The 25,340-nt window shown below is 44.0% G+C and overlaps 1 protein-coding gene and 1 long non-coding RNA gene across 4 annotated transcripts in view; one reads left to right on the top strand and one right to left on the bottom strand.

Moving 5' to 3' along the window:
• TMEM19 (transmembrane protein 19) overlaps positions 1-2,086 on the top strand; it is a 44,850-nt gene extending 42,764 nt beyond the window's left edge. For all 3 annotated transcript variants that reach the window (XM_068276673.1, XM_068276674.1, XM_068276675.1), the window contains exons 6-7: positions 456-665; positions 1,357-2,086. In XM_068276673.1, coding sequence (XP_068132774.1) covers positions 456-665; positions 1,357-1,520 — 374 coding nt within the window. In that variant the 3' untranslated portion in view covers positions 1,521-2,086. The remainder of the gene's footprint in view (positions 1-455; positions 666-1,356) is intronic.
• Positions 1-24,544, bottom strand: part of LOC137563765 (uncharacterized) — a 42,624-nt gene extending 18,080 nt beyond the window's left edge. Inside the window, exon 1 of the long non-coding RNA XR_011030431.1 lies at positions 24,340-24,544. This is a non-coding gene — a long non-coding RNA (uncharacterized lncRNA). The remainder of the gene's footprint in view (positions 1-24,339) is intronic.
• Between the last annotated feature and the right edge of the window lie 796 nt (positions 24,545-25,340).

Raw genomic sequence — 25,340 nt, 5'->3', positions numbered from 1 at the left:
GCGGGGGGACATAGGAGAGGCCACAATAAGAGGGAGCAGGCATGGCGCCCATAGCGCAAGCCATGCCTGCATCCCAGGGAGACAAGCGGGCCGCAGCAGGTGGCCTGGCGGGCCGGATGCGGCCCGCGGGCCGCCAGTTGTACAGCACTGCTCTAGAATAACAGTGTTTCATAACATGCCCTTTGGTCCAGATCACAGCCTGTAAACACCTTTTGTATCCAGCTAAGAGTCTTGAAATTCTTGTCGGAATTTTGCACCTTGTGAGAATTATTGGGTTTCCCTGCATGCACAGCATGATTAAGATCTACGGAACGATTTTTCCATTTTCTGCCCCCTTCCATAGCAATGTGTCAATACACTGTATACAGTTTATCAAAGCTATTAATTCTGTATTTGGGATTGATGGAGATGCACTGTGAGTTTTCACTAACTCTTTGTATTTGTGTTTTTTCTAGGTACAAATGGGGGTGTTACATTAGTAGGCCTCGCGGCAAGTCTTCTTGGTGGCCTGTTTGTTGGTGTAGCTTTTTATGCTACTCAGCTTTTGTTTGTTGATAATTTAGAAATTTCAGCCCCTCAGTGGCCAGTTATTCTATATGGTGCCGGGGCAGGATTGATTGGCTCTATGTTGGACTCCTATCTAGGAGCAGTAATGCAGTATTCAGGTAAGTTTATTTTCTGGCATGTATATCTATGCTAATAATGTATTGGGGCAAACCTCAATGCCGAAAGCCAACTTTGAAATACTTTTTTAAAGTGTGTCTGTAAATTGTGTTTATTATTATTGAAGTTTGGCTTGGCGGTGTATTAGCCATAAAGTTGAAAAAAGAACTACAATGCATAATTAACTATTCCAATAATGTATGCTTGCACAAAAATCTAAGTCTACTTATGGCTAGCTGCATCCATGTGTATCAGTTTGCATACCTCTATGTTGGTAATCATTTCAGTTGCAGCCTGACTAGGAGCACTGCCAACAGAGGTATGCAAACTGATACACATGGATGCAGCTAGCCATAAGTAGACTTAGATTTTTGTACAACTGGAGGAGATTGCAGCACTTCTAAATGCAGGCTGCACTTAAATTGACCAGCTGCATAGATGTGCAGTGCCCAAAGCATGGGCAGATTACACAACTGGCATTCAAAACTGATGCAACAAATGAGGATGTTGGCTTCCAATAAACAGTTTACATGCAGATTGTTCAATGCTAGACTCTTGCACCTCGTTGAGGGACCTGCATGGAAGATGACGCCCACACTGACTTATTAGCTTTATGTGTGAAAATTTGAATCCAGACATCCACATATTTGTGTCTATTGAGTCTTTCTTCACTAACCCATACCATTTTTGCAGGGTATGATGAAAGCACAGGAAAGATTGTCAATCATCCTACACGTGATGCAAAGCTTATATCTGGGAAGCCCATACTGGACAATAACACAGTCAACCTGTTCTCCTCCATCCTTGTAGCTCTGCTGCTACCTGGAGTTGCCTGGGGCATCTGGCCAAGAGGCTGAATACTATTACCTTCTCAAGTGCAATCCATGCACTGAATAGACTCTATAAAACAGTCTTAGGTGGGCCGTGCACCATAGTGCCCTGTCGTGTTGTGGCTGATGACCAGCTTTATTGTCAATAATAACTTTTTTTTAGGTAAAAATCACTTTTTAAGAGAAAGAAAAAAAAGAAGAAAGGACAAATGGATATTGATTTTGTGCACCAGCTGTATATGGAATAAGTACAGCCTAACTTTTTTTCACAAGCATTCCCCTATTTAGCACTTACTCTACACACTAAATGCAGAAAATGAACACTGGTCATACTAAATCTTAAGTTGCACTGGAAACTTCATTATGGGACATCAAGGCAGACATCCATGTATGTTTCTGTGAAAATAAAACTTGCCATGACTATTCCAGTCATCAAATGAATGTGATTATCAAATTCGTTTTTGACATTCTGCTGCTTACATGTTTTGATTCTTGTAATTTTATTGCTAAATGTTATAAGTCGACTGTAAAATCATAAAATGGTACTCAAGGACACAGTTTTTCATGAGTTTTGAATAAATCAATTAATCCAATTTGATGAAAGTCATGTCATGTGAATAAGATTGGCTTTGCTATGCTGCAATTGCTCTGGCTGTAGAAGAGAGGAAGAACATGCAAACTTAGCAATTTTGTTGGTGTGAGATATCCCTGACAAATACTAGTTCTGGTAACTAAGGTACATTTACCTTACTGAATTGTGACTGTTTTGTTCTTTAAAGCGGAATATAACCCAGCATTTCAACTTTGCTCTAAAACATTATTTATAGCATATTATATGCAACCACCATTTTTTTTTTACTAGACCAGCATTGGAAGGGTTACACACAGAGCTTGACAGTTCAGTGCAGTGAAATGTGGATGCATCCGAACTTGTAGATAATGTTATCTTGTGTTTACTTAAAGAGACTCTCTAACAAAAATGTCATCCTTTTTTCTACTATCCTACAAGCTCCTAAACCTATTCTAATGTGCTCTGGCTTACTGCAGCACTTTTCTACTATCACCGTCTCTTTCTGTTTCAAAATTTTTATTGAAATTTTCTGAATACAATTTACAGAATACAACGCATAAACTTATACAGAACAGTTTCAGACGGGTCAGGGGGTAGCGGGTATCCCCAAGGTTCAAGTCATCTCAGTATACTAGCCCATGGCGTCATGTATACTCTTCTGTAATGTCTACGGATGAGACTCTTATAGTTGGAGTGTTGTTCTGACCACGTTTATGTTGATTAGGTCATGGCCCCTCCAACAGACAAAGGAGGGGAAAGAGTGGAGGGCGGGTAGAGGGGGGGAAGAGGGGTAAGAAAGACAGACAAGGGGGAGGGGTAGGGGGGGGGGGGGGTCAAGGTCTAGACTCCAGCCTCCACCGAGAGTTAGGGCCTTCTCAGAAGTGCTATGTAGTTTCTTAATTTGAAGTTGAGGCAATGTAGTGGCTCCATGTATCCCAAATTTTATGATAAGCTTCAACCCTATTGTCCAATATGCTGGCCATCTGTTCCTGGACCATGTACGCAGAGACTCTGCGTTTCACCTCTTCGAAGGAGACAAATTGGGTGCGCCAAGCGCGAGCCACTGTTTGAGAAGCCGCCCCCAAGATAAAGTGAGCCAGAGTATTCTGGGCTTTAGTGAGCTGGGCTATTTTACAGTGTAAAAGCGCCGACCATGGGTCTTTAGTGACCTGCTTGCCGAATAACGTTTGAAACATTCTGTAGATCCTGGACCAGAATCTAGAAATCATGGGGCATGCCCAAAAGATATGCAACATGTCTCCTTTGGATTGGCAGCCTCGAAAACAGTGGCCCGATTCGTTCCCGGGAACATGTCGGAGCCTGGCTGGGACCCAATACCACCGGAGTAGTACTTTATAGGCTGATTCTACCAAGGCTAAATTCAAGGAGAGTTTAGGTACTATGTTCCAAATCGCCTCCCATTCCTCTTTAGGTTTAGACTAGTAGAAACAGAAAAGCACAAGGACACCGGGAGCCCGATATCGAGTATTATCGTTGTGTAAATTGGTCTATTGTAGTGAAATTATACTCACAATTCTGGGTTGCTTTTTCGGCAACCACCATCAGAGCATGTGGAGAAGTACCGTCTCCACTCGGCCTTGTCGGTCGCCGTTCCCGGAAGAAAAAATACCACTATAGGACTATAATGATATGACCCCACACTGTGAGGTAATTTAGTATAAACCACTGTAGGAGGCGCCCTTACGGATCAAACTATACAGCACAATATAAAAGTAACAATGTATCAAGGGTAAGCGTAATACGTCTTACCTGGTGCGAAGACTCAAACACAAAAGGTAGTAAATTCGTATTTATTTATTGATTTATTGCACTAAGGACAACGCGTTTCGCGACCGCAAGTCGCTTCTTCAGGTCAAGTAACGTGCTTAAAAGACAAGAAACAAGATGGCGCTCAGACTAAAACATCTTACTTCATATAGATCAGACATTAAAAATAAGACATTAGAGTTGAATTTTAAATTAAAGTTAAAAACGATAAAATGACATGGGGGAACTGTCATCCCAACATATCTCACTATTTGGGTCATATGCGCTTGTTGGCTAGGTACAACACATTCTATCACATCCCAGCCATTACTTCCAATAAAAATACACTTGTCTCTATCCTCTGTAATCTTCAAAACATCCTAAGTGCAACCAAAACATATTTCGGTGTGATGTACCCTCTAAACAGTTAGATAGCAACATAATGTATAAGATTATATAAGTCGCACTTTTCCTAAAGGACTGATGCCCAGTTTGACAACAGACAGCCTGTAAAATTCCCATAGATAAAATCAAGTATAAATAAAAACATACAAGAGCATGACATGTGTGTATATAAGAAATAAACTGTATCTCAGTTCATAGGTTTAACAATTAGTCCACATTATGCTGGTATATACCAAATTTGGATACACTAGGGTGGGTGTGGGGAGAGTAGTAATATGTGGCTCAACCAGGAAGGCGTACCCGGACAGGAGTTCCACTATTGTGGGGAGCAACTAGTGTTTTGCTGAGGAAAAGTAGAGGGATAGTACAGCGTATCTTATTTTGAGGTGCTGCCCTAGGTTAGGGGCCAGTGGTGGAGCGGGTGGTCGGCAAGCAGCTCTATATTAGATGCGAAGGGCATGGGCAGGACTAGGTATGGAGTGCCGAGAAGCGGCTTACCTGTATTATAGCGATGCTCAGCGTGGGCGCCATGCGCGCGGATTGCTGCACAGCGGTTTAAAACCTGTCTGGCCGCTGCTAATGCGCCCGTGCGGGCGGAAGTTTGGGACTCCCGTGACGTCCCATCCGGTCGGGTGGAGCGTCACCTCCAGGGGGAGTGTAAGGGCGGCGGCCATCTTACGTGTGGCTATCATGCCCCGGTGGCCATGTTGGAAGGGGCAAGCGGCCATAAGCTATAACGGGGTCGCGATCCCAAAATAAAGGTGGAGAACTATGGGGATAACGCCATACGAAGTACAGAGTGGTACTCGTATAGCGGGGGGCTGGTGTGGCAAAACGGCCATATTAAGGGGGACTCGGGGGAACAACGATTTGCTCTTGCTGTTGGAGCACTGGTGGCCATATTAAAGGGGAACTCTGAAGAACAACAGTTTAAGATACCACAGTAATTAGAAACATTAGATTTAACATATGTAATTATTCATATTAGTATGGTTATGCTTTAAGGGGGACTCGGGGGAACAACGATTTACACTTACTGATGGAGCACTGGTGGCCATATTAAAGGGGAACTCTGAAGAACAACAGTTTAAAACACCACAGTAAATAAAAACATTAGGTTTAACATATGTACTTATTCATATTAGTATGGTTATGCTTTACAGACGATTGTTAGTAAGGCTTATATTTGTTGAGCCTGATGCTCCTCATTATTAAGATCATAGAATGGAGCAATGAAGGTAGTTGCTAGGCTGCCTTCTGAATACATCCAAGCTCATATACGATCCAGATGTGATATTGGGGGTCACCAGTATACACTCCTATATTTCTGTATATAGGTCTATCTATTATATATACATATATATCCCTACGTATCACTCGGGTACACGCTGGGACTTGTTTAACATGGGGGGCTGCAGTATGGAGAGTCTGTATCTCATTTGAAGTATGCATTTGGTAAACCACAATGGGGGGGGGGGGGGAAAGGGGGGGAAAAGGACCGGTCACTTGAGTGGGACGTCTGGACAATACTAGTTTGTCTATGGAATAGCAGCATGAGTCCATGTGGTTTTGGGAAGAGGGGGGGTGTGGAGAGTCTGTGTACCATTTGAAGTATACACATGGAAGGGGGGGGGGGGGGAAAGGGTGGTCATTTGTGTGGGCGTCTGGAAAGTACCAATTGGTCTAAGGAATAGTGGCACGAGTACATGCGGGGATGGGAAAGGGGGGGGGGGGGAAAGGGGGGAACCGGTAGGAATATACCGGGGGGGGGGGAAAGGGGGGAACCGGTAGGAATATACCGGGGGGGGGGGAAGGGTGGGGAAGGGAAAGGGGCGGGGGCTGGGGACATGGAGGGTGGAGGGAGTCTGCAGATCTAAACACTAATTGGGTTCATTATGTAATCAATTGGATTTGACTATCAGGTTTGTGGTACTTCCTTTACAGGTTGTGTTCCAGACAGATATTAAGTCCTTCAGGGTGTAAGGTTCTTAGTTTGAACACCCAGAACATTTCCCTGGCCCTGAGTGTGCCGAATCTATCCGTGGAATCTTCAGGAATTTGTTCTATGGGGCAGAAGCTCAGAGAGGTGGGGTCACGGCTGTGTATTTCTTTGCAGTGTCGGGAGAGGCCATGTTTTGTATAGCCCTTGATGATGTTACGTTTATGTTGCCCCCACCTCTCTCTACATGACTGTGTGGTTCTACCCACATATTGAAGGTTGCATGTACACGTAATCAGATATACTGTGAATCTCGAGCCACAGGTTATACGTTCTTTTATCTGGAAGGTTTCGCCTGTAACCGTGGATTTGAATTCTCTTTTACCATTCACCATTTTCTGGCAGCAGAGACACCTCTTTACCCCACATCTTCCTGTTCCTCTCTCCTCATCTGTGTTCCTTATTTTATTTGTTAAGTTGGAAGTTTTTATCTTGCTCGGGGCCAGATGGTTTTTTAGCGTTTTAGCTCTTCTAAAGATACATTTTGGTTTAGTGCCCAGGCTCTTCTTCAGGTATGGGTCATTCAATAAAAGCTGCCAGTGTTTGGTTAGGGCGTTCTTAATGGCTGCATAGTTGTTTGAATATCTGGTTATAAATAATGCTTCCGACGACTGGTCCATATTTTCAGCTGGTTGTTGTTTGATTTTTTTCTTGAGTAAGGAGCATCTCTCTATTTTCCTGGCTCTCAGCCTTGCTTCCTTGATCAGAGGTTTGGGGAAATGCTTCTGCTTGAATTTGTTGGTCAGGATCTCCGCCTGATTGTCATATGTCCTCAATTCTGAGCAATTTTTCCTGATTCTGAGAAATTGCCCAAACGGAATGTTATTCCTCCAGGGTTTATAGTGACTGCTTCTATAATCTATATATCCGTTTGCATCAACAACTTTGAAGTGGTTTCGTGTTTTGATAGAGTTGTCTTCAATGTACATGGCTACATCTAGGTACTCGATTCGATTATCACTAGTGTTAGATGTGAATGAAATGCCCCACGAGTTGTCATTCATGTAGTCCACAAATCTGTTAGTTGATTCCACATTCCCTTCCCAGATCAGTATGAGATCATCTATAAATCGACGGTAGTAGATAATGTTGGTGGAGAATGGGTTGTTTGGACCTAGCATAATCATCTCCAGCATCCCCATCGTTAAATTTGCATAATTCGGTGCATAGTTGGCCCCCATCGCCGTGCCTCTCCTTTGTAGGTATATGGTGTCCAGAAACTTAAAATAGTTGTGTGTCAGAGAGAATTTGGTGGCTTTAAGTAGAAAAATCTTTTGTTCTAGTGGCATGGTTTCGTCCATTCCCAGGTAGTACCAAACAGCTCGTAGGCCCACATGATGGTGTATATTTGAGTAGAGGGCAGTGACGTCTAGGGTTAACCATCTATATGTGGGTTTCCAGGTGATAGCTTCAAGTTCTAATAGAAGCTGTGTGGAATCTCTAAGAAATGATGGAAGTTTTTGTACATACGATTTTAGATGTAGATCAATTAATTCCGACAGGTGAGAGGATAGGGAGTTGATTCCTGATATGATCGGTCTGCCAGGAGGGTTGATTAGGGACTTGTGTATCTTGGGGAGATGGTAAAAGTGGGCGGTACTAGGATTGTCAATCAGGAGGTAGTCTCTCTCCGCTTTGGAGATTATTCCTTCTTCCTTCTTCTTTTGCCGCCTTCACCAGGGTCTTCAGTTCCTCTGTGTATATAAGTATAGGATCAGATTTCAATACAGTGTAGTAGTCATTATCACCAATTTTACAGGCTGTCTGTTGTCAAACTGGGCATCAGTCCTTTAGGAAAAGTGCGACTTATATAATCTTATACATTATGTTGCTATCTAACTGTTTAGAGGGTACATCACACCGAAATATGTTTTGGTTGCACTTAGGATGTTTTGAAGATTACAGAGGATAGAGACAAGTGTATTTTTATTGGAAGTAATGGCTGGGATGTGATAGAATGTGTTGTACCTAGCCAACAAGCGCATATGACCCAAATAGTGAGATATGTTGGGATGACAGTTCCCCCATGTCATTTTATCGTTTTTAACTTTAATTTAAAATTCAACTCTAATGTCTTATTTTTAATGTCTGATCTATATGAAGTAAGATGTTTTAGTCTGAGCGCCATCTTGTTTCTTGTCTTTTAAGCACGTTACTTGACCTGAAGAAGCGACTTGCGGTCGCGAAACGCGTTGTCCTTAGTGCAATAAATCAATAAATAAATACGAATTTACTACCTTTTGTGTTTGAGTCTTCGCACCAGGTAAGACGTATTACGCTTACCCTTGATACATTGTTACTTTTATATTGTGCTGTATAGTTTGATCCGTAGGGGCGCCTCCTACAGTGGTTTATACTCTTTAGGTTTAGTGCACCTCAAGTCAGACTCCCATCTGGTAACATACGCGTGACGAAACGGCAGAGGCGGGTCATTGAGCTGTGCATATAGATCTGAAATGACCCCTGTGGCAAAGGGTTCCAGGGCACAGAGTAGGCCTGAACGATTTTAGGAAAAAATTGAATTGAGCGATTTATGTCTGAAATTGCGATTTCGATTTGATTCACGATTTTCTTCAAATCAAGCTTTGTTCCCCCTTTTTGCCTGTTTGTTCCCCCTCTGTCCCCCTGTCTCTCTTTGTGCTCCCTTTATCTCTTTGTTTCCTCTGGGTCTTTCTCTTGCCCCCGTTGTGTCTCTCTGTGTCTGCTCTGTTTCTCTCTGTGTCTCCTGTGTCTTGTTGAGCCCGCTCTGTCTCTGTGTCTCTCTGTGCCTCCTCTGTCCCCCAAGCTGCATCAGTTCTGGACATAGCTTCCAGCATGAGTCCAGAGATGTCAGTCTATCCACTTCGCCTCCTGCAGGCTCTAATGCACAGAATACTTCCTGAATGTCATGTGACATACTGGAACCCAGAGTTTTGGCAAGCACAAGAGCCGGCAGACGGCGATAGAGGACGGACAGCGTTTTGACTCGTGCGGAAGCTATGTCCAACGCTGCGGGCAGCACACGCCGGGACTTTGGGGAAGTTTGAAGCCAGTTCTTCAAACTTCCCCAATGTGGAAATGACATGATCGCGATAATTGCCGCTTTGACGATTCTGAAATTGTGATCTTGGTGATCACGATTTCGGTTTAAATTCGATTTATCTTTCAGGCCTAGCACAGAGTCTCTCAAATCTGGTTAAAACAATTGGGAACTGGGCCTGCCGCGGGAAGAACGATTTCAACCAATGTTTTAATTGTAGATATCGAAATTGTTCTTTGTTTGGAATTTGGTGTTTACCTCTTAAGTCTTCCCAAGACAGTATTCCTGTATTGTTAGTTAATGATTTAACTTGCTCTAGACCAGGGGTCTCAAACTCAATTTACCCGGGGGCCGCAGGAGGCAAAGTCAGGATGAGGCTGGGCCGCATAAGGGAGTTCACATGTCCCCGCCGCAAAACGAGGGCTGCAGAGCCCCCAAATCGCCCCGGGGGGCAATCCGCCGGCATTTCCTGGAAGGGGCAGAGCTTTCAGCTTCAGCTCTGCCCCTCCTGAAGTCAATCGCGGCGGATCGCCGCCTCTGCCCGCCCACTCTAAACATAAAAAAAAAAATTGGGAAAATAGGAAAAAATGCCAGGAATCTTCATACAGCCATATTACGGCTGTATAGCGATCCCTGGCCAAAGCGCTGCGGCTGCGTATGGACCCCCTGGAAACCCCGTCAGGAAATGTATTGCTCTTTCTTTTGATACATGTAAAATTACACTACCGTTAGGCTTGCTACTAAAAGTGACATTTACCGCATTTAAAAGTATACTATTTTCCTTTGAAACTTTAAAATCGATTTTCTCAAAAACTATAAGGTCTTTTTGAAAAATTGTTTTTTCCTCTTATTCCTAATGATCTCCTTAACATATCCTGCAAATTTAGGGTTTCTAGCATTTAAGGTGGATTTGCTATTAACCATTAAAGTCGGCGGGTTTTTAAATGTGTATTTTTTTCCTTTGCAACTTTAAAATCAATTTTCTCAAAAACTATAAGGCCGATTTGAAAAAATTTTTTTTCCTCTTGTAGCCACTGGGGGCCCCTACAAGCTCTGGGGCCCTGGGGCCACAAAATATTGTATCGCGGGCCGCAAATGGCCCGCGGGCCGCGAGTTTGAGACCCCTGCTCTAGACCCTGTTCTCTCCACCATCTAAAGCTGCTCGGATTATCAAAAGCTGGGGTGAAGAGGGGGTTGTCGATAATGGATAGTAGAGGAAGGGTGGGCGACATATCACCGTCTCTTTAATAAATCAACGTATCTTTCCCCTGTCGGATTTGGCGCCCTGTGTCTGGAAGGCTGCCAACTCTTCAGTGTTGTTGATCTGTTATGCACGCCCCCTCCACGCCCCATCTATGCACACTCCCGTGTGTGTTATTTACATTAGGCAGCCTCTCTGCTTTCTTGTCAGTGAGAGAAGAGAGCTGCCTTTTACAAGCTGGATAAATTGTCCTCTGTTAGGCTGTGAAAGGAGCTGGGCTGTCACATACTGAGGAATTAGACACCGGAGCTGTCTGCAGGAAGAAACAATCAGCCTGTCACTCTTCAGTGGATCAGAGCTGCAGGGGGAAGAAGGTAAACTATACAAATGATCTCTTGAGATTCAAAAGGAAGGCTGTATACAGTCTGCTTGTGTATGGATTTATTTTCTATGTGTGGACATACTGTACATCAACCTACTTCCGGTTTTGGTGGCCATTTTGTTTGTTTATAAACAAACTTTTTAAAACTGTTTTTGACTACTTTTAAGGCGGCGGGGAGCGGCGAAATTGTGACAGGGGAATAGGAGATGTCTCCTAACGCGCTGGTATGTTTAGTTTTGGGTGATTTTTAACAATACAGATTCTCTTTAAATGCATCAAGTGAGGAATGTGACACATTCTCTGACTGTGGAGAAGCTGCTCAACACAGACAGAGAGTCAAAGCATGTCTGAATGAATAAAACCAGTTATTAATAAAATGCAAAGTCAGCTCACAAAGCAAAAAAAACTGTACTTTTGGGAACGTATAACTTTTAAATGAATAATAATACTTATGCACAAGTGCAAATATGATAACCGTATGGCATGTAAAAAGTAGGAAAACATGTTTTTATTGAATATTATGTCAGGGTTTTAAACCGCTTTAAATTTACCCCTATTTTATGTTCCATGCATTTGGTGTGGCAAGTGACTATCCCAAAGCACTGGTTTGAAAATGCTAAATGATGGTGAAGATGAACGTAGTGATTCTGAAGAGGAGGCCACAGCTGTACTTGTTTGGCCTGTGAGCGTGCTTCAACCTCTGTCCTGTTTTGCAGCTTCTTGCAGATTTGTCAGTTGACTTAAAGAGAACCCGAGGTGTGTTTAAAGAATGTTATCTGCATACAGAGGCTGGATCTGCCTATACAGCCCAGCCTCTGTTGCTATCCCAAACCCCACTAAGGCCCCTCTGCACTCTGCAATCCCTCATAAATCACAGCCATGCTGTGAGGCTGTGTTTACATCTGTAGTGTCAGTCTCAGCTGCTCCGCCGCCTCCTGCATAGCTCTGGTCCCTGCCCCCGTCCCTTCCCTCCAATCAGCAGGGAGGGAAGGGATGCAGGCGGGGACTGGAGTTCTGCAGGAGGCGGGAAGAGCAGCAGACTGACACTATAGAGATAAACACAGCCTGCTCTGACAAGCTGTTTGTCAGCAGCGTGGCTGTGATTTATGAGGGATTGCAGAGTGCAGGGGGACCTTAGGGGGGTTTGGGATAGCAACAGAGGCTGGGCTGTATAGGCAGATCCAGCCTCTGTATGCAGATAATATTCTTCAAACCCACCTCGGGTTCTCTTTAAAGAGAACCCGAGGTGGGTTTGAAGAATATTATCTGCATACAGAGGCTGGATCTGCCTATACAGCCCAGCCTCTGTTGCTATCCCAAACCCCCCTAAGGTCCCCCTGCACTCTGCAATCCCTCATAAATCACAGCCACGCTGCTGACAAACAGCTTGTCAGAGCTGGCTGTGTTTATCTCTATAGTGTCAGTCTGCTGCTCTCCCCGCCTCCTGCAGAACTCCAGTCCCTGCCTGCATCCCTTCCCTCCCTGCTGATTGGAGTGCAGGGACTGGAGCTATGCAGGAGGCAGGGAAGCAGCTGAGACTAACACTACAGATGTAAACACAGCCTCACAGCACGGCTGTGATTTATGAGGGATTGCAGAGTGCAGGGGGACCTTAGTGGGGTTTGGGATAGCAACAAAGGCTGGGCTGTATAGGCAGATCCAGCCTCTGTATGCAGATAACATTCTTTAAACACACCTCGGGTTCTCTTTAAATGGAACCTTAACTGAAAGGGATATGGATGTTTCCTTTTAAACAATGCCAGTTGCCTGGCAGTCCTGCTGATCAATTGGGTTGCAGTAGTGGCTGAATCACACACCTGAAACAAGCATGCAACTAATTCAGTCTGACTTCAGTTAGAGCACCTGATATGCATGCTTGTTGAGGGTCTGTGGCTAAAAGTATTAGAGCCACAGGATCAGCAGGAGAGTCAGGCAACTGGTATTATTTTAAAAGGAAAAATACATATTCTTCTCAGTTTAGGTTTATTTGATGGCTCTGAGGGCCAGATTTAACATGTATGCTAAAGAGGGAGGAGGTGCGACAGCTCCACACAATCCTGTTCCCTTCATCACAGCTGCATTCTGACCCCAGCCACTGGGAGTAATTTATTATTTAGTATTTATATAGCCTCGACATCTTCCTCAGCGTACAGTGTATATTGTTTTCACTACTGTCCCTCAGAGCGAGCACTGTAATAACAGCGCAAGAGATTTGGGTGCATCTGGCGCCGCCATAGACCGAAATGGGAATTAAGGCTGTATTGGCACACAGTGAGTAACTTCAGCACCGTCCGAAGACTGAGCCGAAGTTACTTACAACACTAATTCGGCCGCCAGCAATAGCTGAAAGCTGAATTACATCATTCCCTACCATCCACGTGGACCTGGAGGGTGAATAGTAATTAACGCTACCGGGACTTGTGCAGGATAAGCCATATACCAGCTGTAGCCTGCGCCCAAGTCTCCCGACGGAGATTTCATATGTATGCTCTCAGAGGGGCTCACAATCAAATCCCTGCTATAGTCATATGTCTATGTATGTATCATGTAGTGTATGTATCGTAGTCTAGGGCCAATTTAGGGAAAAGCCAATTAACTTATCTTTATGTTTTTGGGGCGTGGGAGGAAACCAGAGTGCCTGGAGGAAACCCACACAGACACAGGGAGAACATACAAACTTCTTGCAAATTTTGACCTGGCTGGGATTCAAACCTGGGACTGCAACAAAACCTGGGACCCAGCGCTGCAAGGCAAGAGCGCTAACCACTACGGCACCGTGCTGCCCAGTTCCAAGAATACCTTCCTTATGGTGCACAAAGTAACAATTTGGATTGGTTGGAGTGTCCCTACACAATACAATCTTGATTCTATGATCACCCTAATACAATCTGCAATCTCATGGTATCATTGCCACCACCTCTTAAGAAGTGAGAGAAATTGCACCCTCCATCCACCCAGGGCTGTGGAGTCGGTCCAAAAATCCACCGACTCCTCAGTTTAGGATTCCACCGACTCAGACTCCACGACTCCGACTCCTCTAATTTGCATATTACAATTTTGTTGATTAAAAGTATGTAACATGAAATTCGTCTCTTAACTGCCAACGCTTAGGAATTTTACAAGACAACTGAAGTGAGAAGGATATGTAGACTACTATATTTATTCCCTTTAGACTAAAACTAGTCCTTGGTAAGAGTACTTGTAAAAGGTACAAACCGGAACAAAGAACATCTATCAGGCCCTAGGCAATGTAAGTGTGGGTACATGTAAGAATGATGTGCAGGTACTCTGCAGGGGAATGAGGAGATTGTAAACAGACAACACCTCTGTGTTCAATGTGGACAGCATTCTCAGTGGATTCCCTGCAGCTCTGTGGGGAGTGCATATGTAGAGTATAGTACTACTGTGTAACAAAGTAAACCTGAAACAGATGAAATTAAAGTTTTATACATACCTGGGGCTTCCTCCAGCCGCCTTCAGGATAATCAGTCCCTCTATGTCCTCCTCCACCACCTGGATCTTCTGCTATGAGTCCAGGTACTTGAGCCAGTCAGGCGTAGTGCGCATGCACACACTCCGCCGCCAGGAGCATACTACACCTGTGCAGCACTATTGCGCAGGTGCAGAATGTTCCTGGCTGTGGGAGCGGCATGCGGCCGGACAGCGCTGACTGGCTGAATTACCAGGACTCATAGCAGAAGATCCGGGTGGTGGAGGACAGCGAGGGACTGATTAGCCTGAAGGGGGCTGGAGGAAGCCCCAGGTATGTATAAAACTTTACTTTTCATCCGTTTCAGTTACCCTTTAATTTGTAGTCACCAAACCAAATTTTAATAACATATCACATTATTTGATTTCATCAGCAAAGGGAGTGCATACATTTGCATAAATCAGCATCAGTGCAGATTTATTTCCATCTCATTGACCATCTCTATTATGCTACGTACACACATGCGACAACGATCGTTCGTTAAGAGCGACGAACGAACTTTTAATTGATGAAAGAACGACCTAAGTAAAGGTAGTTTTAAAATGTGTGTAACGATCTGATCGTTAGAACGAACGTTACATCACAGAAAGCAACTATTGCGCCTGCGCATAAAAATGAGAAGTTCCATGGAGAAATAGTGAAATGCGCATGTCAAGCCTAGTACGAACGATCGTTTCCAACGATGTACTACTTTTGCAAACGATCGTCGTTGGTTAAAATCCGCCGAGACAGAACTTTCTTTTGTAGCGATTTGGCTCGTTCGTCGTTTGCCTTAATAGTCGGTGGTTCGTTTTTTGTAACGATCGTCGTTGGTAAAGATCGGGGAACGATCGTTACAAACGACTATAGTCGCATGTGTGTACGCACCTTTAGTGACACAGCTACACATCAGGCTTTATTCTTACAGCATAGATGTTATTTAGTATATATAAGAGATTCCTGTGTACACATCATATATACAGTCACAATCAGATATGTATATCTGACCTTAAAAATACGGGGACTGCTTTATTGAAGCAGCACAAGTAACTAATTTTGATTGGTTTATTTCATTTTTGTGGACTAAGCACAGCTATTACTGTATATATACATTATTTTTAATGACTATTATCTGAGAAATAGAACATTTTATCATATTTTCTATTTTAATTACAGTTACAAATTCATTAGGAGTCGGAGTCGGTGCATTTTTTTCCCGACTCCGACTCCAGGCACCCAAAATTGCCCGACTCCGACTCCGACTCCACAGCCCTGCATCCACCACCCCAAGTAAGAATGCATGAGAGAAATTTCCAAAGCTAACTATTCCTATAAGAGAAAAGTTTTATTTTAGACAACCTAACTAGAAATATCAATATAACAACATAGCCATCTGGTAATGTCCCTTCAGACTATTGAAATTAGATTTTAACCTATTTTAGTTTCTGGACGTAGAAACTACGTCCAGGAACCATGCGCGCGGCCGCTCGCGTGCACGCGCGCTTCCGGCCCGCAGTTCGTTAGCCAGGCAATCCGTGAATCGGGCTATGGTGCCCGATCACTGATTCCTCTCCCCCGCTGAAAAAGCGACAGCTTCTCTCGGAAGCTGGGCCTTTTCTGGCTGTTACCTCCCCCATGCGTCTCTCTAAGCGTATGTTACGCTTAGAGTGACGTCATGTAAACAAACTCATGGCCGCATTCTTGTGGACAAAAAGTAATACTACAACTAAAAGTAAAAAAAATAAATAAAAATCAACACATATTTACATTATAAACCTATTGTTTACATCCCACCCTCCCAAAACTACCCAAATAAAATGTTTAATATAAAAAAAAAAAAAAAATTACAATAAAAAAAAAACATGTAAATATTTACCTAAGGGTCTAAAGTTTTTAAATATCAATGTAAAGATGAAATATATCTATATTTTTTTTATTTTAAACTTGTAAATAGTGATAGATGCAAAACGGAAAAAATGCACCTTTATTTCCAAATAAAATATTGTCGCCATACATTGCGATAGGGACAATTTTAACGGTGTAATAACCGGGACATATGGGCAAATACAATACGTGAGTTTTAATTATGGAGGCATGTATTATTTTAAAACTATAATGGCTGAAAACTGAGAAATAATGAATTTTTTTCCGTTTTTTTCTTATTCTTCCTGTGAAAATGCATTTACAGTAAAGTGGCTCTTAGCAAAATGTACCCCCCAAAGAAAGCCTAATTGGTGGCGGAAAAAACAAGATATAGATCAGTTAATTGTGATAAGTAGTGATAAAGTTATAGGCTAATGAATGGGAGGTGAACATTTCTCAAGTGAAAACGACGGAACGCGAATGGGTTAATAGCAAAATAACCAGGACTAACTCTGCTACCTAACTACAGTATATTCACATCGTCGTAATTGGCTCTTGAAAGCCACACAACGTGAATATAAGTCACTTCTATTGAATGAGCACTGGCTACCTTTTAATGGCAGCGGCAGGTTTTCTAGCAGCAGCACGGCTATGGCTGAGTGCAAGGGCAGAGCTGGAAATGGGCAGGGTGCAGGGCCGGATTTACAGCTCAGGAGCCTATAGGCACATAATCTTTGGTGCCCTAAACCCTGCCCTTAACACAGGCCACGCCCCTTAATTTACACCCCCTTTTCTTAGTGGGTGGCTGGGCCTGGTCGCAGGCTGGGTCTGGTAGCAGGGTCTGGGTGGCTGGATCTAGGTGCAGGGTGGCAGGGGCAGAGTGGCTGGGTCTGAGTGCAGGGTGGCTGGGGCAAAGTGCAGGGTGGGTCTGAGTGCAGGATGGGTCTGGGGGCAGGGTGACTGGGTATGGGTGCAGGGTTGCTGGGGCAGGGTGAAGCCTGGGTATGGAGGTAGGGTGTCTGTGGTTGAGTGCAAACTGGCTGGGTGGTTTGGGGGTGCAGGCTGGCTGGAGCTGGGTGCAGGCTGGGTCTGGGGGCAGGGTGGCTAGGGCAGGGTACAGGCTGGTTATGGGTGCAGGGTGGCTGGAGCAGGGTGCAGGCTTTGGTATGGGTGCATGTTGGCTGGGAGCAGGCTGGGTCTGGGGGGCAGGGGCACAGTGCAGGCTGGGTATGGGTGCAGGCTGGCTGGGGCTGGTTCTGGGTGGCTGGTGCAGGCTGGCTATGGCTGGGGCAGGGTGGGTATGGGGCAGGCTGGCTGGGGCAGGGTGGGTAAGGTGCAGGCTGGCTGGGGCAGGGTGGGTAAGATGCGGGCTGGGTGTGGGTATGGTGCAGGCTGGCTGTAGCTGGGTGGCTGTGGCAGGGTGGCTAAGGTGCAGGCTGGCTGTGGCAGGGTGGGTAAGGTGCAGGTTGGCTGGGGCTGGGTGCTATGATAGGAGACCTCAGATCAGCGGCGACAAGTGTAACATCCTCCTCCCTCCCTGCAGAGTGCGAGCAGATCGTTAAGTATGAGAACACTCGCTGGGACCTGATGTGTCAGTGATGAGCGCTTCTCTCCCCGCAGCGCGCCAAGCGTCATCTCCTAGGCAACAGTGTGTCTCCTTACTGTGACGCGCTGCCGCCAGTACGCTGTTACCTAGGAGATGACGCTAGGAGCGCTGCAGCGAGAAAAGCGGTCGTCACTGGCATGTGGGATTCCGGTGAGTCTTAATGCTAATACTGAACGCTCCGCTCGCACGTGGGAGGGAGGGAGGTCGGGAGGGAAGGGCATTAGTAAGCCGCCTCTCATGGATGGTCCTGCCTGTAGGCACGTTCCTTGTGTGCCTATGGGTAAATCCGGCCCTGGCTGGGTGAGCAGCTTTGTAATGGCTGGAGGCAGCACAGATCAAATGAAGTCATCGCAAGAAATGGCACAGACATCATGGCAGTGGAAGGACTCGGTTACTGTGTGGCCAACCTACCATATTCCACCCACCATAATGCCGCATCGCCGTGGTAACAGCAGAGATTCCATTCCGTCCCCTAACATTTGGGCTACCACACCCCGAAATCAGGGCACAACACAATATATTCAGGTCACGAGCCCCAAATCTTTCCCTAAGTAACACACCTGAATTGTTAACACTGGGACTACCATGGAAAAGATGTGTATAGCAATTTTTTCCAACAGCTATTTTTAATAGCTAGACATCCAATTACATTTTTTTTTGTTTGTTTTTAATAAATAGATACTTTATTCAAGATGATGTACATAGGATCCCATTATAGAACCCTTTTTATACGCGTGTTACGCAGTAGCACACTGCAGGTGGTGTGTTGGGATGCCACACTCCATTATGTCTCTTTCCCACAAATTAAAGTGGACCCAAATTAAAGATACAAGATTTCAGAAACAAAATCTATTTTCTAAATTATAATAATAAATAGCAGCCTTTTTTCAGCTGCATGATGACAAATATAAAATATTTTACATTTATTGGAGGAACCCCTCCCTTCCTTTCAAATTGCCGGGATTTTTCGGCAAACTAGTGGAGTGGATGGTGTCCGGCAATGGAGGAATTGCTAATGGCTGCCCCCAGTATAACCCTAGCTATGAAAAGAGAAGGGTGAAAAGCATGCACTGAAATGCTCATAGGCTTGAAGGAGTGTTTATTTATCTTTGTATATGCAACTAAATATTTTTAATTAAAAAAATGTTTGGTTTGGGTCCGCTTTAACGTGTGCACGAACCTGTTTTCATGCATGCATTAAGACGCATGACATGACGACGGGAAGTTGCACTTTCACGCGTATCAGCGGTGCTAGTTCTAATTCACCCGACAGGAAATAGTTTGCATCATGCTATTGAACATTCCAGGAGGCATTACGATATAATGCTCTGGAACGCTTTAACTAATGTGAATGGTAACATGAAAGTCAATGGGCTTGATTCACTAAGCTGCGGCTGCATAGCGTGCGCAGGCCATTATAACTCTCTCTGTGCTCATTGAGCTGCGGTGCTTAGTTAAACAAGCCCAATAGATTTTCATGTTACCTTGCTCCTCGCATCCTATGTGCGGTCTGTCAGAATGGATGGCACAGCTCTTAGTGTAAAAAGAGCCTTCGCTCAGACTATACTAGTCACCTAGTGCAACTTCCTGCGTTATAATGCAGCTGTTATGTTGCACCGCTTTGCATCACTGTGAATGTAGTCTTAGGGATCAGACACACTATAAGCGCTCTTTTTTGAGCGATTGCGATTGATTAGCGCTTTCTGAGCGCTTTTTAAAAATCACTCCCATTCACGTTCATTAAAATCGTGGTAAAAATAGCCACGATCGTGTACGCGTAAAAACGCATGCGATTGTGACGATTTTTACTGTGATTTTAATGAAAGAGAATGGGAGCGATTTTTAAAAAGTGCTCAAATCACTAATCAATCGCAAGCACTCAAAAAAGCGATTATAGTGTGTCTGAGCCCTATTATGGCTCGTTTCATACTACAAAAGCTTTTCTAAGCGCTTTGTGATTTGAAAAACTCTTGCTGATGTAATCCTATGTGTGTGTTCACACTGGAGTGATGTGATTTTGTAAAAATCCCCCATAGCATTGCATTAGCAAGAGCATTTCAAATCTGTCTTTGAAGATCGCTCACCATGGGTGGGGTGCTGTATTAGGCAGCATTGCACATGCGGATGATTCACTAAACTTTTTTCTTGTGAATTCTTTTACCTTTTTTTCCTTGGAATGCGCTAAAAAGTTATTTTAGGGATAAAGTAAGAGGAGACTGTTAATGAAATAAGGTTTGTGAATGAATCATGTGATATGAACCAGCTTATTGCTCTCTGAGGAGAGATGAGATGACAGGCATGCTGATCACTCACTGGAGGTATTACAATAGTCCCCATGGTCTTTGATGTCCATCAGATTTGATTTAATGTGGCAAGGTAATGATCTAAACAAGCCCATGATGTCTGCTGTGTCAAGCAAATGGAGAATGATGTATATTTACTCTAACAACAGAGCTGGGAGTGCAGGTTCACAAAGCACAACATTCTCCAGTTTGTAAGAGGTAAGAGTACCAGTCTTTCTCACCTTGTGGGTGTGTTTAAGCTGCTATTGGGGTTCCATATCACATCTATTTCAGTTCCAGGAATCCCAGGTTTGAAATGTATTATAAACTACAGGTTTCAGCAGTAACTAAGCTGTGTAATTGCACAGCAGAGCACAGGATCTCACTATAATGGAGGCATCCTGCTGGAATCATTACTATTCTGTTATCATTACATGCAGGGATGAAAAGAGATGCATACAGGAAATTATTAAAGAAAATCTATGTAGGTAGAAAAAAAACCAAAGTCTTGTAAAAGTAATACCTTTTAACGGCTAACTGATAAAGTCAAATAATGCAAGCTTTCTGGGATCTAGTCCCCTTCTTCAGGCATATTTCCAGATGTTAGCTGTAGTAAAACACTGATGCAGGGAAATAGCAAACATGAAGATGGCAGTTGTGCTGGTTGCTGTTTAGCAGTTAGATGTCAGGTGATCTACCTACATATATTGTTTGGCTAACACGGTACAGAAACATTTTTACTACTATCATCATTAAAGAAAATCTGTAATTATAAAAAAAAAAAAAACACCTCGGGAGGGGGAAGCCAATGGATCATAATAAGGCTTCCCCTGGCCTCCTCCAACCCTCCATTGTAGCGCTTGAAGCCCCTGAACACGGGATGTAAATATTTAGCTACCGCGATCCAGTGCAGGCGTAGTAGCGGCTTTCCGTTTGGGCTCAGGCAGAAATAGCCGTGCCTGATTGGGTACGCTCTACCGCGCAGGCGAGTTGTTGGCTGTGGTTTCGGAGGAACCAGCACTGGAATGGACAGTGAGAGGAGGACAGGGAAGTCTCATTAGGATAGAGAGACTTCCCCCTCCTGAGGTATCCCCCAGGGTTTGTTTTTTTAAATCACAGTGTCCCTTTTAATGTCCGATTTCTGTAAAAGCACTACTGAGAATGGATGTAGTCATTTTTCTATAGACTTTCACTGTGTCCATCAGCATTCGTAATATATGTGGTGTCTGGAAAAGTGGAGCAAGACAGGACTTTGCGTTCTGCTACTGTGATGGAGACAACAGATTTGTTGAAAATATCTGAATGACAGGACTTTGCGTTCTGCTACTGTGATGGAGACAACAGATTTGTTGAAAATATGCTGAAAATATCTGAATGACAGGACTTTGCGTTCTGCTACTGTGATGGAGACAACAGATTTGTTGAAAATATGCTGAAAATATCTGAATGGATCTTATAGAATCGGCCACCATGTCCCTTTAGCCACTCTGGAAAACAGTATGTTTTTACGTCTAGTAGAACCTTGCTTTAACCCCTAGCATGGTCACTATGACTATAGTTTAGGAAGTTGATGCCTTTATTTAGGCTACATTCACAGGGGGGCATTGCGTTAGATTGCATCAGACGATATAATCACATTGCTGACACAATGCAATTATACTGTCGGTACATACACACCAGTGCGTTAGAACTGCAGTACAACAGATTAATCAGGCATAGTGAGATGTATGCAGTGCCGCATAACGCACGTGTTAACAGTTGCAGTGAAGCATACTTTCTATGTACTGTATGCTTTGCTGTATACAGAATGGGCCATATCCAATTCACTTTTTCATCTGAGTTTTTTTCTAGGAGATAATTTTTCATGTTCAATTTAAAACAACTTTCCAGCACTTTTCAACTAAAAAAGTACCAAAATTAGGTTAAAAAAAGTACTATCAAAATTATTTTTAGTATTTTCTTGCTTTCTGGTGGCATAAAAGGCATTTTATTGGCTAGTTTGAAAATATCTCCTAGGAGAAAACTCAAGTGGAAAAGTGAATTGCATATGGGCCTATGAGCGATGCGACTTTTTCCCTCCACTGAATTGTGTTCCTGTTCTTACAATGAGCTAAATGTAACTCCCCACTGTAAATATAGCCTTATACTGTATACCTTTGCACAGTACATCAGACTTAATCAAGGAAAAGTGGATGTAGAGATTTGGTTTAAAATACGGTGACCATACGTCCCGCTTTACCTGGGACGCTGTCCCAGGCTGCATGAGGTCCCGGAAAACGTCCCGCTTTCAGCAGCGGGACGTCCCAGCCTCGGGACTCTGGTCACCGTACATGAACTAGCCGCAGCGTCTCATAGACGCTGTGCTAGTTCATTCCCCGCAGCCCCGCTCTAGCAGCCTGCATTGTCCTCCGGCAGGCACAGGCAGAGCGGGGCTACGGGAAGATGGCGTCCGGAGGCGGAGCCCTATACTGGAGACTGTGTCTCCAGTACAGGGCTCCGCCTCCAGACGCCATCTTGCCGTAGCCCTGCTCTGCCTGTGAGAGGAGAGCGGGAGATTGAAGGAGGATCGTCCGGAGGAGCTGCACACACCAGAGGCCGGCTGCGTGAGGGGACCTGTCTTATGTCAGGTGAGTACATGCTTTTTTTTTCCAGGTGAAATGTGCCCCCATTGCGTATTTGTGCTGACATGTTTGCCCCCATTGCGTTTTTGTGCTAACATGTTTGCCCCCATTGCGTTTTTGTGCTGACATGTTTGCTCCCATTGCGTATTTGTGCTGACATGTTTGCCCCCATTGCGTATTTGTGCTGACATGTTTGCCCCCATTGCGTATTTGTGCTGACATGTTTGCCCCTATTGCGTATTTGTGCTGACATGTTTGCCCCCATTGCGTTTAATTTGTGCTGGCATGTTTGCCCCCATTGCATTTAATTTGTGCTGACATGTTTGCCCCCATTGCGTTTTTGTACTGACATGTTTGCCCCCATTGCGTTTTTGTGCTGACATGTTGCCCTTCAATGCGTTTATTTTGTACTGACATGTTTGCTCGCAATGCGTTTAATTTGTACTGACATGTTTGCCCGCAATGCGTTTATTTTGTACTGACATGTTTGCCCGCAATGAGTTTATTTTGTGCTGACATGTTTGCCCGCAATGCGTATATTTTGTGCTGACATGTTTGCCCCCATTGCGTTCATTTTGTGCTGAAATGTTGCCCGCAATGCGTTTATTTTGTGCTGACATGTTTGCCCCCATTGCGTTTAATTTGTGCTGACATGTTTGCCCCCATTGCGTTTAATTTGTGCTGACATGTTTGCCCGCATTGCGTTTTTGTACTGACATGTTTGCCCCCCATTGCGTTTTTGTACTGACATGTTTGCCTCCATTGCGTTTTTGTACTGACATGTTTGCCCCCATTGCGTTTTTGTGCTGACATGTTGCCGTTCAATGCGTTTATTTTGTACTGACATGTTTACCCGCAGTGCGTTTATTTTGTACTGACATGTTTGCCCGCAATGCGTTTATTTTGTGCTGACATGTTTGCCCGCAATGCGTATATTTTGTGCTGACATGTTTGCCCCCATTGCGTTCATTTTGTGCTGAAATGTTGCCCGCAATACGTTTATTTTGTGCTGACATGTTTGCCCCCATTGCGTTCATTTTGTGCTGATATATTGCCCGCAATGCGTTTATTTTGTGCTGACATGTTGCCTGCAATACGTTTATTTTGTGCTGACATGTTGCCCATTGCGTTTATTTTGTGGTGTCCGGGGTAACTGTTACTGCATTTATTATTTAATGGTCATAGTTGGCTATGTTTGCTGCTTTGGGGTTACGGTATACTATTAAATAGCATCACACAGTTTCTGCACACCCATGATGCGAACCCTCGTTTGACCACATCACGGCGTAAACACTGCTTTCTTATGCCTCGCTGTTACATCATTAGGTTAGCTCCGCCCATGAATGTCATGGCCACGCCCATTTTTCGCCCGCCGCCGCCACCCTGTCCCAGGTTGAGCCTACAAAAATCTGGTCACTCTATTTAAAAGTCCCTCAAAGATATAGTTGTTTGGGAGCTATGCACACATAGAAATATGTCTAGTTTTGGCATATCTAAAAATGTTTCTCTAAAGAGAGGACAGCGCCCAGTATGTAACAGTCTGTCATTGAGGACCATGGGAAATATTTCACTTCAGCTGGATAACAAGTAATGTGCACAAACACTGATCTGCCAGTAATAACAACATTCTGTAAACTTTCAAAGTTCAAAACAATACATACTAGTTAGTTAAATCTGATAGGTGAGACGATGAAACAAGTTGTTCCAGTACGTAGCCGAAGGTATGCCTGCATCCATTTTCTCGGAGACCCGGAGACACAGCAGAGTAAGGTTAAAACCTGCACAAAAATGGCTCCTGGCAGGAGACTTGCGACATCGGGCGCGTTAGACCTCTGGTGGATGGAATCGAATGTACACAGACCATTGCCGAATGCCGAAGCCGTTGACAGTTGCTATGGTGACAGCCAATCAACCGCCGGCGAGTTCTTCTGACAGGTGCACGGCGCGCTCAGTTTGAATAGTATACAGACTGAAACGCGATCGGCTGTCAGAGCATTTCCAGGTGAGTGGACAGTCTCTAGCAGTAACTCTACTACGGTAGGCTCTTCATTGGAGGTGGTAGAGTGTCTTGTGACTTTCAGAAGGATTGTGCTGGTAGGAATTTATTGCTTTGCACGTTTCTTGGTGTGTGTTTTGTTGGTTGGTTGGTTGGTTTGTTTGTTGGTTGCTTGTTTGTTTTAGCAAAACAGTGGTTGGATTTGATGTCTTTTTTCCCCCTCACTGGTAACTGGAACTTTGCATAGGGCCAATCCACTTTAGAAATATATGAGTTAATTACCTGAAAGCTTCATTCATTGTAATTTATCTGCCAAGTAACTAATAATTTGCTTTCTGAATCTGTTTTATCCCTATGCATAGTTCTGGTTCAGCCACTAGGCTCACCTCCATTGCTCCCAAATGTATATTTTATTTTATTTTTTTGGAGGAGGAAGGGGGGGGGGGGGGGAGAGAGACACAGTACCTGTTTGACTACCTAATCTCTCATTGTCCCTCTTCTTCTTCCCTTTTTTTTTTTTTTTTTTTTACCTCATTTATCCCTTTTTTTTTTTCTTATTTATTCCTCTTTCAGGACTGATGTACAGATCTTTATAAATATATGTATTATTGGAGAATATGTTTAATTGACTCCAAACTTTATTCCCGTGATTAAAATTGATTATAT

This window comes from Hyperolius riggenbachi, chromosome 3, assembly GCF_040937935.1.
Source record: "Hyperolius riggenbachi isolate aHypRig1 chromosome 3, aHypRig1.pri, whole genome shotgun sequence".
NCBI classification, from domain to species: Eukaryota; Metazoa; Chordata; class Amphibia; order Anura; family Hyperoliidae; genus Hyperolius; species Hyperolius riggenbachi.
This window is presented reverse-complemented; position numbering and strand designations above follow the sequence as displayed.